This window comes from Culex pipiens, chromosome 1 (genome assembly GCF_016801865.2).
Source record: "Culex pipiens pallens isolate TS chromosome 1, TS_CPP_V2, whole genome shotgun sequence".
Lineage (NCBI taxonomy): Eukaryota > Metazoa > Arthropoda > Insecta > Diptera > Culicidae > Culex > Culex pipiens.
Genome location: NC_068937.1, coordinates 28,931,907 through 28,950,932, shown reverse-complemented (window position 1 = coordinate 28,950,932; position 19,026 = coordinate 28,931,907). Strand labels below are relative to the sequence as shown.

Below are 19,026 nucleotides of genomic sequence, written 5' to 3'. Positions count from 1 at the left end.
ACTTGTAACTTGTGGTAATTTTGGCCAGATGCCTTCCTAAGGCTTGCATTGACTTGTGTTGGTTTAATTTTCCATTTTCGTGTGATTTTCATGTATAGAAGATCTTCCTTCTTTTCAATTTGATTCAGCCTCATAGCTTATATTTCTTTGCTCTTTTGCCTTCATTGGTGCGAAGAGCGAGCTTGAATTTCATTTTAAAAACATCTCTTCGATAATTATTTGGTTATATTTTATGTTGACTTGTGTTGATTTTAAATATTTCTCCGTACACAGCGGATCAACAGCATTTCAGTAATGAGATCATTTCACTTGTACTTTAACTTATCAGGAACTTTGTGGGCCTATCCAAATTCGCTTTTTACGTTAGCGATAGGATTTTAGAACACTATCTTTTGCTTCGTTATGTAAACTACTTTATTCTAGCTTTTGCATAGCTTTCCATTTTTTCATCTTCATGATTTACTTTGATATTCTGCATAACTTTTCGCTCTCCATTTGACTTCGTAGACTTGAAGATCAAACGGGCCACTAAAATTTCACTGCATGTCCGGGTTGATGTACCAAGCCGGATCACTTGTATTTTAACTTATCAGGATCTTTGTAAGCCTATCCAAATTCGCCTTCAGACTTGGCGATAGGATGTATAACTTCATTATCATTCGTTTCGTGATTCTTATTAACTTTCGTATAACTTTATAAATCTTCCATCTGCTTGGTATTTTTCTGCATTCATAACTTCTAGCTAACCATTTGGCTTAATAGACTTGAAGAACAAATAGACGCTGCATTCAAGCACTTTAATTTCACTGCATATCCGGGATGTTGTATCAAGCCGGACCACTTGAGTGATGAAATCACTTGTATTTTAACTTATCAGGATCTTCTTAAGCCTATCCGAATTCGCTTCCAGATTTTGCGAATGGATTTCAACTTCAAACATTTTTCATTTTCACTTTTATGTAACTGTCCAAATATTTCATCATTACGACATTTTGCTGGCATTCGCCTACTCTATCCATTTGACTTCATAGACGCGAAGAACAAACGGGCGGTTGATGATTTTGTATCATTTTACATTTAACTTCACTTGTACTTTAACTTATCAGGAACTTCGTTAGCCGATCCTACGCCGCCTCCAAACTCGACGGCAGGATGCTTTATTTTTAACAAATCTGACAACATTTTCACGCGGTACAGCATGAGGAAATGCTTTCCGAAACTGCTGCTGCTTTCAAGATGACAGCTCCCACTTTCAAACTCTTCACAAACAAAAATAACTTCAAGTCCATCGCCATTGTGTTGCGGCACTTGCATTTCTTTTCGTTGCAAATAAATCAGCAAAACTTCGTGGTGGGCTTCCCTGGTGACGCAGTCACCAACTTTCTTGTAACTTTTGAAACGTCAACATTGCGTTGACTCGTGTCCGTTGCACTTTGGGTTGCTTTGATTTGACACTTTGTGTGGGGTCCAAATTTGACTTTTTGACCGCTGCCGCGGGCGCACTTGCCTGGCAGGGTGTTTAAATTCACTTTGTTGATGGGTTGTTGATTTCAGAACTTTTGGTGTTCACTGATGTTGCGCGGCTCAACTGGCCCTTCGCGTGATGATTTCTGTCTAACTTTTGGCTTCTTTCTGCTGAGATAACTTTTGCGTTGATTGCGGGTGCATCCTTTTGGCGTGGATAGCGCCCATCAACTGGCGTATCTTGTTGTGTTGTTGTTTGTCTAAAGACTTGTCAGTTGTTGTTGTGGTAACTTGGATTGATTGGTAAAACTTTTGTTGATTGTTACGATGCGCCCGTTGTGGTCGTTGAACGTGACCGTCGGGACGTTTTAAAATGCTCCAGAAGGCAACATTGACGACGTTGACGTTCTGCCGAAATCAAACTGCCTCCTTCGATGAATCTCTCAAACTTTAAGCTCTCTACGCTGACTGACTGGTCGAATCTGCTTCCCACTGCCGAACAACGAACTCCTCACTCTAGCCATTCATTCACTTCACTAATTCTGCAACCTCAAACGCTCCACCAACACGGGGGGGTCGGTCCTCGAGTAGTGTCCCAAGCCAAAGGTTCCCGGGGAAGCAGCAGCAGCAGCGTCGCCATCATCTCGTACTCGTTCTCAAGCCGAATCCGCGATGACGGACGTCACGCCAGCAAACGCCTCCTTCCCCAGCAAGATCTCGCCAACGAAGCCGGAAGAGGCCGGCCGAATCGGACGAAGCTCGCTCGCTCGCTCTCAAAGCAGCAGCAGCAGCGGACACTCTGGATCGGAAGCTCGAAGGAACCAGAACGCCGTCAAAAACCCAGGGGGGAGGAACACACTCAACCAAATGGGACACGCGCCACAACCACCCGGAGGTAAACAAAGCGGGGTGCGCAAGGTAAACAGTGAGAGTGATCTGAAAGTAAAAGAAAGGGCACGTGTCCCCCATTTCTCGAGGGGGGAGGGGACACGTGGTTATGTGCAAACGAGGGGGGGCGAGGGAGGCAAAAGTTGCTTTACCGGAGTCCGGAGTTCTCGAAGGGCGATTCTAGGCGACGCATTAGGCTTCTTCTAGCGGTTCTTGCGGGTGACCTGGTCCCCGACCGGTTGGAAGGTCGCACGTGCAGAAACAACACAGATGTGTAGTGGTGGCGGTGTGGATGTGATGGTGGACAGATGACCCTGGGTTGGTAGCGCGTAGCGTTGGTAGTAGAAGAGAGCTTTGCAGGCAGTTCTGCGCCAGACCAGAAGAACAAGAAGCGATGGTGTGGTTTGGTTGTGCGGATGTCTCCTGTGTATGTGTGTGCGGAGGGTGAGGGTTTCGGGGACACGTTCTCTCGACGGCACGCGGAACGGCTCGACGCGGCCGGAGGTCAACACGGGTGGAAGGGGTGCGTTCTACTTGGCAGCGCTCAATACGTACTCATGCTCGCGCAGCTGCTTCAAACTTGTTGCGTTATTCAGTAATTCGGTAAGGTTAACAAACCACACTCCGTGGAAAGAAACGGTGCACAGTGGCATTACAATACTTTGAGGTTATACTTTGGTTACCAATTCAAGCTCGATAGAAAATACATTATTGCGATCAGTAATGAAATGCATACCATTTGTTAAGAAGTACAATAGCTAGGTGTGTAACAACATGATTTCATATCACTGTACAATTCGAAGTTGGAACATTTCCAAGATATATCTTGTGGAATATACATAAATAGCGTATAAAACAATATCGGTCAACAATGGGCAAATCACATAATTTTCCAGACAAAATCAAACACTTTCTTCTAGTAGATCAAAGCATGACACGAAAGGAAATCACAACTTTAAGTAAAGAACAAAACGTCAACATCCTAGATGTCGTCACTAGCACACACTGGTATAAATAAACAACTGAAATCCATTCAATTCATCACTTGACAGATTAGATTAGGTTAGATTTTGTGTCTCAACAGCCGGTAACGTGCCCTTTCCGCTGGTGTCCACTGGAGCACCGAGCAGGCCGTTCCGCGCGGAGCAAATCCCAATTACCAGCAGGGTGCCCTAATCGCCAGCACCGAGCGAGATTTGCTCGTTTGTTTACCGTAGGGTTCTCCGCGGAGAACCGAACGTCATTTTTTCGCTTGTTTTTCTTATTTTGTTAAGGCGAAGCTCTTCTTGGGTCACAATGGGTTTTCATTTTTCATCCACTTGGCTCCAAAGCACATTTATCTTCGTGTTAGTTATGCAATAACTACCGTATAAGTAACGCTTAAAAGGCTAATTTTACACAGAAATTGCTTTAATCACTAGTACACATTTCCTCATTTTTCTTGCAAAGAGGGGGAAAGGGGTGCTTAAACACAAAGCTCAAAAACTATCAAATAGATACAGGTTAACAAAGAGATAGTACACTGGTATAAATGGAGTAAAAGGTAAAATGTATAAAAAATATGTTACATAGAAGCCCGAATGCACTGCTTAGTGGAAGCATTTTTTTTGTTGAGTGTATTTTTGGTTTTCCTTTAATGCAAAAATTCACAGCCATGAAATTCTTAGTAAATAAACCAGTAACTTAGCCGCAGCACAAAACTAGATTATATATAAATGTATGTGTGTATGTATTAGGAACTATTCTGTGAATAGAAAGACAAGTAGATTAATGGTAACAAAACCCCGACGCAAAAGCAGCTGACGGGGGATCGAACAAAAACTACCGTAAAAAGTAAACAAATACATATGAAACGCACTACTGAGTATTAGACTTAGAGTTATAAAAAAAGGTAAACAATAGTAAATAAACAAAAACAAAGAATTCGGTAAAGATTATTAGCATAGCTACCACCACGGCATGCTCGTGTAAAACTTCTCTTCCGGCGGAATCTGCGTCAACGCCATTTTTTTTTCTTTTTTCCAGCACACAAATATGCACACGAACGCGCACAAACACACGCACGCACACCAATATACGGGGAAGATGGGATGCCACCACATTCGGAGGAAGGGGGGTTGGAGATAGATGACGTCCGGGAACCGCAGAAAGTGCCTAAAGCGCGCGTAACACGCAAGAAAAAGTGTCGCACATAACCTCAAATTTGAAAGCTGCTTTGCATTTTTTTAAAATCATTTTCACTCTGTGTTTTTCTTCTGAAAAAAAATAAAAGCTCTGGTTGTCGGGGAAAGATAGCAACACTGATTTACCAAATTTTTTGGGTGCGGTTGGAGCTGTCAGAAACTTTCCGGTCGACTTGGCAACACTGTGCGCGTCGCGTCCCCTTAAGCGTTTCGGGCGGACGACAAGTAACATTCTTGAACTGTGAAAATAAAAGATCTCGTTGTCTATGGGCAAAATGTGTTCGCGCTTACTGCAGTTTTGAACGGGATAACTTGAAGACTTTAGCTTGATCTCGTTTGGTTTGGACGAATTGCGTTCCCGCCTTCTGTAAATAGTAAAATTCTGGTTGTTTCGAAAAACGTATTTTGGCTTACTGGTTCGAATATCTCGTTGACGTAAGGTTGAGGGCCCTCCTGCCATTAGCTTCAGGTCGATGAGGTGCTCTCCGCCGTGTCGTTAATTTGTTAAACTTGTTTCAGATATAATAATTATTATATAGTATAATTTTCATCTCTGATGTTTCAGTATTTTTTGTCTGCATCATAACAATTCTTGCTAGGATATTTTTTCAAAGTGCTGTAAATTGTACAAATTTTGTTGTTTTGTTACCACAAAATGTGTTACAAGGCTCATTCTTTAAATATAGAAATATTTGTTTTATAAACGCTCAAGCTCTATTGTTGAGCTCACAATGGTTCTTTTTTGTAAATTACATATCAATCATGTTATTTATAATTCAATTATTAAACATTGCATAAAATATTCAATACATATTTTTTGTAATATTTTTTGTCAGTTGTAGCTTTTCGCTCGTTGTTTAATAACAATATCAAGTATTATGTTTTCAGCAATTAATTTAAAATTTGCGTTGACTTGCTTGGTTCTAGATATTTTGGTTTTCTGAAAAGAAGTAAAATTCTGGTTGTTTCGAAAATGGTGATTATCTTACTGATATGATCCGAGTGGATCTTGCTGGGATGTTTTTTTTTTAATTTTCTGTAGTTATTTTAACTTTGATGATCTCCATGTTTGATCTCAAATTGCTATAACTTTTTATCGGTGCTACTTTTGTTATGAATAATAGTTTAAAATAACATCGTACAAATTCAGACGCTCAACCTTCATCGTTGAGCTTACATTTTATATGTTTTTTGTTAATTACATAATAATTAAATATTGTTATGTTAGAACACAGTTTCAAATAATCATTGCTAATATAATAACATCTGTAAAATATTAAATAATTTGTTACATTTGATGCAGCTCGTTGAGCTGTTAATGCGTCTAAAATATTGTTTCATCCATTATAATTTGCTTTTCAATTTACAAATAATTTCATTTGAGATTATCTTAGTAGAATTTTGCTTATGTGTCACATAAATTCTCTCGAAGTGCACTTGTAGTGGTTCTAATCGTCGAAGACTTGGGTGATTCCAAACATAGTTTTTTTTTTGGTTTCTGCAAAAAAGTAAAATTCCGATTGTTTCCAAACGTATGTTTAGCTTACAGTTGCGATCTTTTGGATCGTGCGGATTAATTTAGCTTCGTGTGCTCCAAATGTGTTGATAAAACTTTACATAGGCTTCCGATAACTTGTAGACTGTGAAAATAATTTTTGTTTTGTTTTCTTGGTACGATTTTTGACATAACAATTTCTTCAATTTTCGTGAAATTTCGTGCTCCAATGAAATGGGTTAATTTTCCTCTAAAAAACAGTAAAATCATGGTTTGTTTTTGATATCGTAATATCTTACTCTCAGATTTCAATTTGATAGCTCTAGCTATTCAGATGCCCCTTGCGATGTTCGCTCAAGAAGGGTTGAAGTTCTCTAAGTTTCCTCTGAAAAACAGTAAAATCCTTGTTTGTTTCTGATATCTTAATATCTTACTCTCAGATTTCAATTTGATAGCTCTAGCTATTCAGATGCCCCTTTGCGGTTCGCTCAAGAAGGGTTGAAGTTCTCTAAGATTCCTCTGAAAAACAGTAAAATTCTTGTTTGTTTCTGACATCTTAATATCTTACTTTCAGATTTTAATTCGATAGCTCTAGCTATTCAGATGCCCCTTTGCGGTTCGCTCAAGAGGGGTTGAAGTTCTCTAAGTTTCCTCTGAAAAACAGTAAAATCCATGTTTGTTTCTGATATCGTATTATCTTACTCTCAGATTTTAAATCGATAGCTCTAGCTATTCGGATGTCCCTTGCGTTCGCTCAATAAGGGTTGAAGTTCTCTAAGTTTCCTCTGAAAAACAGTAAAATCCTTGTTTGTTTCTGATACCGTATTCGCTTACTGATCTGATTCGGTTCGATGCCCCTTTTGCTCTCGTCGGACTTGAAGTTCTCCGCGTTTCTTCTAAACATTTGTCCCGTAAATTGCACGCTCTCAACTGTAATAGAAAATCCTTCTCGTTTTGTGTATGTTTGCAAAGTACGATTTACCGCTTGCTTTGTGTTGTTTTGCCCAGCTGTCAGGTCTTGTTCCACTTCGTTGTCGTTGGTGATTCATAGAGAAGGGGTAGGTGTCAAAAGAAAACAAAAACAAAGAAAAACAAAGAAACTCGGCTGGTTATGTGGAGCCGGACCGGAAAGTGGAGAAAAAAAGATCGCCTGCTTTGTGTTGCGTGCCAAGGGTCCGCCTGCGGTAGGGGGGAACTCATCTTGGGGTTCTAGTTCTCTCTCGCTCTCGCTCTCAGTGTGAGTGCTTGCGTGTGTGTCCTTCACCACCAGTCATGTTCCGAGCCACGCGCTTCCGGCGTTCGGGGGTTAGACAGTAGAAAGATGGGAAATGGAAGAGACACAAAATAATAAACAGAGAAACTCGGCTTCCACGGAGCCGGACCGTATTGGAGAGAAATTGTGGCTGGAAAATACGAGAAACTCGGGTTTGTTGGAGGTATCTAGTCGTAAGGTTACCGCGAGCTCGTCTGTTCAAGGTGTGGTTCTCTGGGCCATCCGGGGGCAGATCCGTGTCGGTGGTTCCGGATTGTGTGAAGAAACAGAACAGAAAACAAAAACAGAGAAACTCGGCAGAGGTTGCCGGACCGGTGTGAGAGAGGAAACTGTGGGTGGGTCTTGCTGGAAAGATGCGATAGGGCTGTGTTGTTTGAAGAGGGTTATGTCTGGGTTTACCAAGGTGAGCTGTCAGTGCGTCCAGGCAGTAGCTAGCTTCGGGCGTAATCCATAGCGTCCCGGCCAAAAACAAAAGAACAGAGAATAAACAAAGAAACTCGGTCTCCTCGCGGAGCCGGACCGGATACGGGTACTCTGTAAAGATGCCAACTTCGTGGTTTTGGGGAAAGTTTGGTTGTGTTTGTTTACCGCCGATTTCTGGAAGGGGTCCGCAATGTTCCGTGGCTTCCAAGCGGTTCAGCTCTTCAGAGAGGATAGAGGAAATCAAGCAAAAGGCAGAGAAACTCGACTACGAGTCGGACCCGTCGACGACGACATCGGGCCGTTCGGGTGTGCTGCAAATAGTCGAAAAGTTGCGTGTGTTTCGTGGGTGGGGTTAGCCCCCCCAAATCTAGCTCAAACTACGATTCTCTGCATACTACAGCTGCTGAATTCAATACTTGCAAGTTCGGTTGGCGCTTCTGTTTCAAGTGTTTCTGCAAGAAAACAAACGTGCGTTGATCGTATAACTGTACACCACTTTACCTCGATGGGCTCTCAAGATCCCACTCGCTCGCTCTCTCTCGATCGCAAGCGAAAGTAAATTTCTATTCCGTGTTTCGTCCGAAGCACGCCGTCCGATGCAGCACGAACAGCGACGCTAGTGACGGGTTCAGCTTCTTCAGCAACCCCCTTCTTCAATGCATTCTCTCTACCTTTCCTTACTGCGCCGTCTTCAAGGCCTGCTTCGAGGCTCGAGAAACCTCGGGTTGAAAAATTACTAAAACAACAAAATCAGCGCTATTTACCGCTACGCTTGACGTTTCTCTCTTCCCTGCTTGTTTCTTGTGCGTTTTCGTTTTCGCTTTTCTCCCCCTTCCAAGGTGACCTCATTCGCTTGCTCTTTTCTGCTCTAACCAAGTTCGAAATGCTGCATTGAAATCGAAAAAAAGCGGGCTTACGTAAGCTGTTCGACTTTCCGCGCGCGTGATCCAATCGTGTTGCACAGGTTGGAACGCGTTTCTCGTATGGAAAGAGAGGTACAAAATCAGGTTAAGTTGGCGGTGGTCGGCTTGCGCCGAAACCACCTTGCGCGTACTAAATACATGCTCTTGCGAGTACAATCTACGCACAAACCAATTCCTACAGATCAATCTGCTTTGGGTTGCTGTTGCCTACTACGGTATAGTTACCCGTGACTCCCTTTCTCTCTGTGTGTGTATTCGTTTCTCTGTCTTACTTGTTGCCATGGTGCTGTCGCCGCATGCTGTGCCAGTTGTTTCTTCGCTGTGGATCCGTGGTTGGCGTGACGCTGCACCGCAACGCGCTCGCTTCCGCTTCCTAGGAAGATGGTCCCCGCCAGTCGTGAGAGGAGAGGGGGGGTCCGCTCTTTCATTGGACGTGCAGGAAGTGCCGGAGCAGCAGCAGCAGCATTGTCACAACCCGGGCACCGGAAAACACCCGAAGCTCGAACGACGGCGACGGTAGCGGCGGCGGCGGCGGAAGTAACGGCAGCTCAGAAGACCTTCCCCACCTTGGTTTTTTCTAGCTCACTCTTTCTCTTTCGCTCAGATTCTCTCTCGCTCTCGCTCTCTAGCTCTCTTCAACCCTTGCACCGAGTCTCCCGATCGACCTTTCTGCGTTGCGTGCACGTTGGTGACACGACGACGTTGTCCGGCCGGTCTGGGTCGCTGCAGCGCGCCCCTTCCGAGTCGATTCCCCCGATTTCTCCTCCTCCATCATCTTCTTCAATCTCTGATCAGCAAGGATTGTGATACAAAACTTGGTGACGCTTTCTCTAGGTACGAACCCCTACCAAGAACTAACCGAGAGTTCTCACTGAAAGCTGTAAATAGATATACATCACCAATTAGTTCAGCCTTACGTGCTAGGTAAATGATAAAACAGGAAGTGTTTAAATTTTTACGCAACAAGTTAATATTTTATTTACACAAAATTTTCTCGCTTTTTGTTTCGGATTGCAAAAAAGTTTTACAGACAAAACGAATGAAACAAAACAACATACGGAAAATCTATGCTCTGACTTTGTGTGAAAAAAAAATATATTTGTTAAGCTACTCGCGATTCAATATGAATCAGAAAGTTTATATGCATCTAAATAGTACGCATTCTATATAGGATCTAATCGTTTGAAACAAAATACTTAGGAGTTAGGAGGAAAAAAAATAATAAAAAGTGACACACTACGAACCAAAATCGAAATTAGGTTTGTTTCCAGACGACATCCAAGCCGATTGAGTGCTAGCCCCGATGGTCGGATGGTCGGAAAGGTGCATCACTGTCTCATTTGGTACTGGAAATGAAAAACTTGATTAAATTACGCTGTCTTACAATAGGTATGGTGGTTTAGTTTTTTGATTTTCAATTTTCGTATCTTCCTTATATAGTTATACAAATAAAATATATATTTATCTCTGCGATGCTTCCTAGGTTCCTGGAGATCCTCTACCGAAATTGTCTTACAATGATTTTGGAATCGCGCGATACATTCTTTCCATTCTCTCTCGCTCACGCTCTGCTCGGCCTACTTTGATTTCATGGCGCGTCCTTCAACCGACGCAAACAAGAAAAGGAAAAAAATATATAACTCTTTGTACAACTCAGTTTTTATAAAAATATACATATCTAGGTTCGATTACTTCATCACAATTTGTCCTCACCCCTCACGTCCCTCAAAACCCACTCCTTTCAATCCATTTTTCCAGACGATTCGAACGGAATTTTCCTCCGCAGAAGCAAAAAAACAACTTTCAAACAAAGCCAGGTGGGGATCCCCCCCTCCTGTCAGGTAACACGTAAATATTGCACTACCTAGCAGCAGCAGCGTCATCGGAAACCTGCCCGTTTCGGGCCAGGGAAAGTCCGAAGCTCACACGAACACCCTGACGACACGACACGAACACTATGACGCGCACTGCGCATGAGAGTGTGTGAGTCAGCGCTTCGGTGGGGAGTACGTGATGAAAATTTTCAAATTCAAAATGGCGACCTGGTTGGAAAAAACGCAAAATTGATTGAAAATGCGACTTTTGAAGTCGGATTTTCGGGCTGGACGCTGCGTAATTGCACTTTTGGATGGATTTGAGGGGAAGAGAGTGGGTTTTCTAAATGGTGTGAGGGGCGTTCCCTAACTCAAGTACCGTGAATTTTGGAAAGCAAAGGTTAACCAAATCTGCTACAAGGCCAGCGGTCTATCGGCTAATTGTGGTTTTGATACTGTTCAGTTCCGTTATGAAATTGTTAATTCCGTTAAAGTCTTCACTCCAGATGACGTTGGACGCGTTACGGGCCTTTTCGTCCTCTTCCTCCTCCAGGTCACAGTACATCCGCGGGGGTTCCGCGAGACGCGAGCGGATCCGGGCCCACTTGACGGCCCGATCTTCCTGTTTGCGGATTTTCTCACGCCGCAGGCACTCTTCGGCGTGAGAAAGCGCTCCGCTGAGCATCGCCAGGACCCGCAGGTCCTGTCCGCGGGTTTCACGCTTGACGACAAACTTTTTGTTCTTGATCTTACGGATCCAGTCGTCTAGATTGTCTGACTTATCGAACCGTGACGAAATTCGGTGCTTGGTTGCGACCATTTTGACTCTCTAACGCTACACACACGCCTATTTTCGCCTTTTTCGCATCAAACTGTCCTCGAACTCCTCTTTTTCTCCTTAGCTCTTCCACAAAGTGTCCAATGTGTGTGTCTTTTTTTTTTGGGAACCTCTGTTGGGCGAGTACACACCTGCTTTAGAACTCTCGCACTGCAGTGTTCGCACGACGATGACGACACGAACGAAAAAAACAACTTAAAATCTGGACCACACTCAGGAACTACTACTCTCAGCACACACTGCCTTTTATAGAACTAATCTTTTTTTTTTGCGACTGCACTTTGATTTGCCAGAGACTCTAAAAACAGTACCACTCTCAACGACGGCGAAGACCTTTCTGATCGAACGTTGGCCAGCGCGGTGAGCAGCTAGCCTCGAGACCGTACGCCGTACCTGTGTGAGTGGGGAGAGGGAGCCGAGGTCGCACACACGAACGCAGCCTTATGTACTGCGCGCGGTCGTGGTGTGCGTGAGCGCATGGTTTCAACCTCCCCAGAGGTTGCTGCGATGAGGAGGCTCCGCGAAAGTAGTTCCCGATGGTTCTTTTAAGGTGGAAATTTTCACACGATTCCGTTGCAGAAAACGGCAAAAACTCGTTTGATAATTGCTCGCAAGTGAAAACATCTGCCTTTTTTTTCTGCGGCACAGCGCAATTGCTTAGGTTCGTGGAGTTTGATAAGCTTTGGTTGAAGCCCCTCAACTTGATACGTAATTTGTGCAAGGGGGCTGTTGCAGGTTGAGTTCCATGCCTTCTTGGATACAGCTACCAAAAATTTTAGGTCGAAGCAGCCCGCAAACAAGTTTCAACGTGTCAGCGACAAGTATCTCAACGTTTCCCAAACGTTGATCTTAACTTATCGAAATGTCAGTAAACTTCCTTGAAATAATTTAGTTTAGTTCAGTACACTTTGTTGTTGTTGTCTCGACGACCAACACACTCGCAGTTCGTGCTCGTTTGATAAAGAGCACGAACACGCGCAAGTCTTTATTTACAAATGAACCAAAAAAAAAGACAAGTTCGTGTCGTTCGAAACATAAAATGGAGCAAACTCGAAACGTTTGAAAACGTTTGAAAAATTCCAATCTGTCCTCAACTTAATTAATTCGTACAAAATCCCTATGACATCGCTGGGGAACACCCCCGTTCGCATCCATAACGTGACTCGTCACGTTTTCTACCGTGGCGGTAGCATTGAACAAGTTTCCTAACCCGAGAAAGATGACTGTACTCTCTGGACACAAATGACGTAGTCGTCGTCACCGTCACCTGAGTCTACACGACACGACGTGTTCGCGCGACCTCGAGGTTTGATCGCAGTAGTCGGCTACGTGCAGTAGTCGACCGCTGAAATTCATCAACGCGGCTTTGAACCGCTCCAAGGTCTACTAAGATCGCTTGAATTTCGTTGGGTCCCCCCCGAAACTATCGAAGCTTGCTGCGAAAAATTGCGTTCTTCGAACGCGTTCGAGCACAACAGGCAGGCCCGAAACGTCACCAACACACGCGCATGCTTATGTAAACACGGACACGGTGCGTCAGTCCGGCACGAACACATGCGCACCGAAAGAGAATGCCAGAGTACGCAGAAAAAAAAGAACAAGACCTTTTGTCCCTAGAAAAGGGGTTTCGTGACGAACATTTCGTCAAAATTTAGAGAAAAAATTATGCAAAATGTTGAAATTTAATCAAGTTGTTTCTAGTTTTCCGCAAATTCAACCAAATTCGCCACAAATCGCCGCAATTGGGGCCACTTTCACAATTTGCCCGACCGCATTGACGCCATCGTCGTCAGCTGGAACGTCGCGACGAAGAAGAAGTTGGAAAGTGGTGGCGATGCGGTGGTCGCTGCACAAGTTTGAACATGTTCAAGAAAATGCAGCATTGCGCTGACACATTGCACACAGCGATAGTTTTTTCTTCGTCTTCTTCGGCGAATGTTGAACAATCAGCTTTTGGAGAGGAACCCGACTTCGACCATCTGCATTAAGGGGTGAAAATTTATTTCGAGACATCTGCCTTCGAAATCCGTGAGAAATACAGCAACAACAATAACAAATCTACATGCAAGAAAAAAAAGTTTCATAATGCGCAGTAGATCTTGCAGATGTTGCGACTTCTTTGTTGTTGTCTTGGATTGACTCCGAACATGAGAAAATCTAGTTTCCTAACATTTTCTGAACATTTAGCTCAATTTTGATGAAAAGGAAACTGGTTTTTTAATTTCAACTTAAAAATTAGGACGCAGACGTACTTTTTCGAAGTAAAAGTCATTTATAAATATTTAAGCAATAATAAACAAGATTTCTTCCAAAAGTTCTTTTCAAAATAGAAAATTACGAAGAACAAACATTTTCAATGCAGGAAAATCCCGTTTTTTCACTTTCAACTTGAAAATTAGCACGTAGACACATTTTTACTCCCTTCAAACCCGCAGCAAATCCATATCGAGCGCTCTCGCGTGCTCAGCGAGTTGGCAAAATGTGAGCGTGAGCGCAAACACTCCGCAATCTGTAGAAACAACAACAAACACTTGCCTTTGCACGTATTGGTGAGATGATAAGACGTCTTCGTCGTCGTCGGGGTCCAGTCTGCTCGGCAGGCAGGGCCTTGTTTGCACGAGACACAGCCGATTTCAATAACATTACGCCACGAAATCGAAAATATGAGACTGAAAAACGCAGCAGGAAGAAGACAAAGAAGTGGCCAGCTTACGTGCCGAAACGTTTTCAAATGGATGCTTCTTGGGCTAAATTATAGATTAATTTAAAGAAAATTCTAATTTATTACTATTTTATATGACCTTCTGACGAATTTGGTGTTGATTTGAGGTGATTTTAAATTGAAAACCTAAACTTTCAACCCCAAAAGTGCTTGATTGATGAAAAAACTACGCAATTGTTGCAATCAAGATATCACGAGGCATCGTTTTGTCAAAACCTGATCATTTGATGCCTATGATCATAGCAATCCGACTGTCAAAGGAACAATTTATATCGACGGCTGCTTTGGGTGTACGAACTATTTTTTACAATGATGCATTGTGGTGGTGGTTGCATAAAAATCAACTTTCTTCAATTTATCTTCAAAATGATCAAAATTAAACAGTTTAACTCAGAAAATACAAAAAAAAATGGAAATCTCAGCTATGTAGACCTACAATTACAAAAATTTCCAAATGATTGTACATTTTTTTACAAGACAATGTTAAGCTTGACATTTCAAAATATATGTTACCTATTTTGGACCTACAAAATTATCATCAAATTTCCCAGTAAAACAATGCATCAATTTGCGTTTCGGAAAAGTCTCGAAACAGCATAAATTTAATAATGCTACAGCAAAATAAGTCCGAAAAAGAATTACGCTTCCGAGCAAATCGGCCAACAAAAACATCAGTTGGGACTGTGACGACGTGCATTTGCGAGATTTACCACTACACGCACAAACTGCGGTGCCGCTTCGCTATATAACAATGCGATCTCACGCATACTAGCAGCTTCGCTTATTGCACGCACACCGTTACGTACAGCACGAGGTCGAGCAAAAAACAGATCACACCAATACAGAGGAAAATGAGGCGATTTCCTGGTAGGGGAGCGCGCTTCGTATCTTCGCTGTATACCTAACTTTGTGTACTGTTGTACTGTACCATGTAAGGGGCATGAACGGGAGACCTTGCGGAAATTCATGTTATACCTGCTGAATTGTGAAATTGAAGTTTTGCGTAGCGTTTTCCAAACGTTTTCTGGAGTTTTAACATGGTTTCGTTTTTTTTAATGAGTTAATGTAAAAGGGAATAGAATATCATTAAAGAATATTCAATTATCAAGAAGAAAAAAAACAGATTCTCAATAAATGATTGTTAAATTATCAAAGTCAGAAAGTAATTATTTTGAGCGATAGAAATTTAGCATTTGAAATTCAAAAGTAAAATGTCAGCTAGGGTTTTATTTCAACAATAAATTGAAACAAAACACAAATTTTCATTCGTCATAAAATAAACGGAAATCCAACAACAATCAACAGCTGATATTTATACGTAATCATCATAGTGGTGAGTTTTGCGCTGGTGATTTTTTTCTTTCTTCAGTGGACTGTAAACGTGGTGAAAATTAACTTCAATGCAAGATTGAGTGCGACGCAACGGCTTGCTGAGTTTTCGCTGACAAGCAATTTTATGTTTAATTCTAGCTCTTCAAAAACGAAGAAACTTCGATCACAAAATTTTCCTAACATTATTATTGCAACAGTAGGCTATCAAGGCTGAACTGAAAATACCAACCAAATGTTTAATAGCAAACACCCAAAGAGATAGACCTATTGAAACCCGGTGGGATCTAAACTCGTACCTCTGGATTGGGGGTCTGGCACGCTAACCCTTCGGCCATCAGTGGGTGAATTAATCTTTATTTTTTTCTGAAACCGTTGTTGTTATTTTCATGCTAAAAAAGCGAAAATGTATCGCAATATTGACCTATACGCTCATGATTGGTCGTAATATTGGCTTATACGCAAAAAAAAAAAAACAGAAGATTTTCAGAGTAAAAAACTGTTTGGACCATGTAATTGGCTTGGGGTGCTCAACATTACTTTGAATAAAGCTCAACTTCTGGATTATTGTTCAGTACAATACAGTCCTGAATGGACGCATGGTGGACACTTAAGACGAAAAATCGGAAAAGTCGAAAAAGTCTGGAACACAAAATTAAAATTTTTGAAAATTATTTCCATTCAAGAAGCTTTATAAAAGAGCTTAACATTTCTGAAAACTTTCAATTTTCAACGGTGCACTTAAACAAATTTTTATCAAAACAATACAAGTTCAACAATGTTGGCTACACAGCAAAAAATTTCTGTGTAAAATCGCATGCACATCAGTATGTAATATTGTATGAAAAAACGTGTACACAAAAAGCATGTAGCGAAGAAAAAAAATCAAGTCTGCTCACCCCAAAATAACATCAATCCGACGAGAGTCATATTCAGATTACCAAGTCCGCGCCCCAATCCACTCGGCTATTTCGCCGCTAACTCGACTTTTATGGAGCAAACATTTTGAAATGCTTAACGAGTTTTACTAAGTTATTCCCAACTTAAGTACAACTTAAAATTTTCTTCATTTTTAAGTTTAAAAATGGAAATAAATCATGATTCTTTATTATCAGCAATAATTTATGATTGAAAATATAAACAATCCAAAATAAAATCCACAATACTTTTCAGTGACTCATGCAATATATTAAATACTACAATACTAATCGAAACTCAGCATAAAAAAATGCGAAACATTTTACTTACATTAACACAAAAAAAAGGTTTTGAGCATTCTGCGATATTTTTCCCCTCATTTTGAATTGTAGAACAAACTGTTAAAACTTTCACTAATCTATTGATATAATTTTTTTTAAATTGCTCGCCAAAAAAAAATTTTTTCGCGGTGCTGTACATTGGAATTTAAAAAAAAAATCTAAACATTTTTAAACAAGCTATATGATTATAAATGCAGAAAAAATCATTTTAGATTGTTTTCAGAGGATTAGACTTCTATTTTCATGGAAATTTTGAAGTTTTTTGGATTTTTTTTTTGACTAATTTTGAAAGGGGGGGCGGGGGGGGGATGGGACATGAACTTTGAAAAATATTTGCAGCGGCCTAATTGAGTACTGGTGTTCATTGGAGGTTTTAAAAACATCGGGAAAAGTTAGAAAAAGCAGCGAATTTTAAATGAAACTGGAGTGTTCACCCTGTAGACGGCGAAATGTCAAATTTGAACCACTCACAAAATTTGTAAAAAGCTTAAAAATCTAAATTTGATTGAAAATACATAAAAAGACATTGTACAATAAATTTTGAATAGTTTAAATGAATTTTAAACATTTTTCATTGAACATATGAATTTTAGTCATTTTTTTTATCTTTTGTTGGTTGTCACATCAAGTCAAATAGAATCAATAACTATTTTTAACCTCTTATTTTTTTAGGAAAATTACGATTAGGAGTCGAAAAATACTTTAAATAAAATTTGCAGTGGCTTGAAACCGAAGCAGAAATCAAATTTCTGCAAAATGTTTTTTTAATTGAATAAAAAATCAAGTTTCTGAGATATATTCAAAATAAAACAATAATTTTTGAGATAACGTCAGATGAAAAATGAAAACAAATTTGTGACTCGATAAACCCTAATATTTCTCAAAATTAATCGTTTTTAGAGGCTGTTTCTCAGCAACCAGTAAACCGACGAACAAAGATTAAAAAAGACAACAGATGCACAATCTTTTCTTTGTTAAATTTATTTCCAAAGCTCACCTCTCAATTTTCTCAATTTTTACTTAAAACTTCGTAAAACTTCAAAAATGTTCTCAATTTTTACTTAAAACTTCGTAAAACTTCAAAAATGTTTTTTTAACTTGCTTTTTGCATCAAATCATTTTGATTTGTTATTTATTGTTTTTTGACGTTTGTCTGCAATTTGAGTGGGCTACAGCCGTAGATCAGTAGTGCGGTGCCTGTGGGGACGTGCAGTCCTGTTTTTTCGTGTTATTTTCCGTCTCTTTTGTGTCGCTGTTCGAGTGCATGGGGTGATTGGCCATCATAATTAAATAATGGCATCAGTAGTGCGGTGCTTGTGGGGACGTGCAGTCCTGTTTTTTCGTGTTATTTTCCGTCTCTTTTGTGTCGCTGTTCGAGTGCATGGGGTGATTGGTCATTATAATTAAATAATAGCATCATTAGTGTGGTGTTTTTCGGGACGCGCAGTTCTATTTTTTTACCTTCTTCTTTTTTCATTGTTTTTTTTTTACTCGCGTTCGTTGGCCGATGTTTTTTTTTTGTGTTGTTCTTTTTTTATAGTTTTCTATAAAAAAGAACCTATTTTTTTTAGACTAGCAAGTCGTTTTGCTGGATTAAGTCCTTTCCATATCATCGATGATCGGAAGGCACGCCGTCGAATATGTTTTAAGGCTTATGATATAAAATCATTTTAATAAATGAAGCCCTTCCTACATCACCGTTGATCGGAAGGCACGCCGACGGAGAATTTCTGGAGAATCGCGGTCGAATTAATACTATATTTAAATTCCTAGATAGCTATCTTTCCGCAGCCGGCTGCCTAAGATTTTGAAAATTTCAACCGATAAACAAATTGCTTATGGTCGCATCACCTACCACAGTGAATCCTGACCTTATACCCATCTTACTAACCCCTCAAAACTCATGTGATACTTTGTCGGAGACGCAGCTGATTTAGCGGTCCCATCACTCAAGTATCGGACTAACATTCCCATCCACTTCCCCGTGTCTTACCACTGGTCGTGGCCGGCGTCGGTATTGATCAGCACGATAGGGACCTTTGAATGTTGCGAAGGGGTGATGATTGGTTCCTACTTTTCATCTGTGGTCCACGGAGCAATGTTTGGGGGTCCTCGTCAATAACGAAGTAGCAGCTACCGGTAGACACCAAAGCTATGCTATGCTATGCTATTTGAGTGGGCTACAGCCGTATTTCGGTTCAGTTTGGCATGCTTAACAACCCCACAGAAAAAAATCCGGCGAAATTTGCCCGCAAAATGGTCAAATTTTCACTTTTCTGAAAATCTCCATATAAAATCCGGGTTTTGTGCTAACTGACTATTTTGACAGCTTGAAAACCCGCCTTACCTTACTGATCTACATACCTTGGGCTACAGCCCACTTATCGAGCCCCCAGTTAAACAACGCCCAGCTAC

The 19,026-nt window shown here is 41.1% G+C and overlaps 1 protein-coding gene and 1 long non-coding RNA gene across 2 annotated transcripts; both read right to left on the bottom strand.

Moving 5' to 3' along the window:
* Positions 1–718: 718 nt before the first annotated feature.
* Positions 719–11,642, bottom strand: LOC120413741 (uncharacterized). Its single transcript, XR_005604973.2, has 3 exons — positions 11,433–11,642; positions 9,894–9,995; positions 719–9,527 (listed from the first exon to the last, which is right to left on the bottom strand). It is a non-coding gene; the product is annotated as an uncharacterized LOC120413741 (long non-coding RNA).
* Positions 10,812–11,426, bottom strand: LOC120413740 (uncharacterized). Its single transcript, XM_039574666.1, has one exon. The coding sequence runs from the start codon at positions 11,281–11,283 to the stop codon at positions 10,894–10,896; it is 390 nt and encodes a 129-aa protein (XP_039430600.1). The 5' UTR covers positions 11,284–11,426; the 3' UTR covers positions 10,812–10,893.
* Positions 11,643–19,026: the final 7,384 nt, after the last annotated feature.

Coding starts and splice junctions, on each gene's coding strand:
- LOC120413740 (XM_039574666.1), bottom strand. CDS start 11,283: ATGGTCGCAACCAAGCACCGAATTTCGTCACGGTTCGATAAGTCAGAC.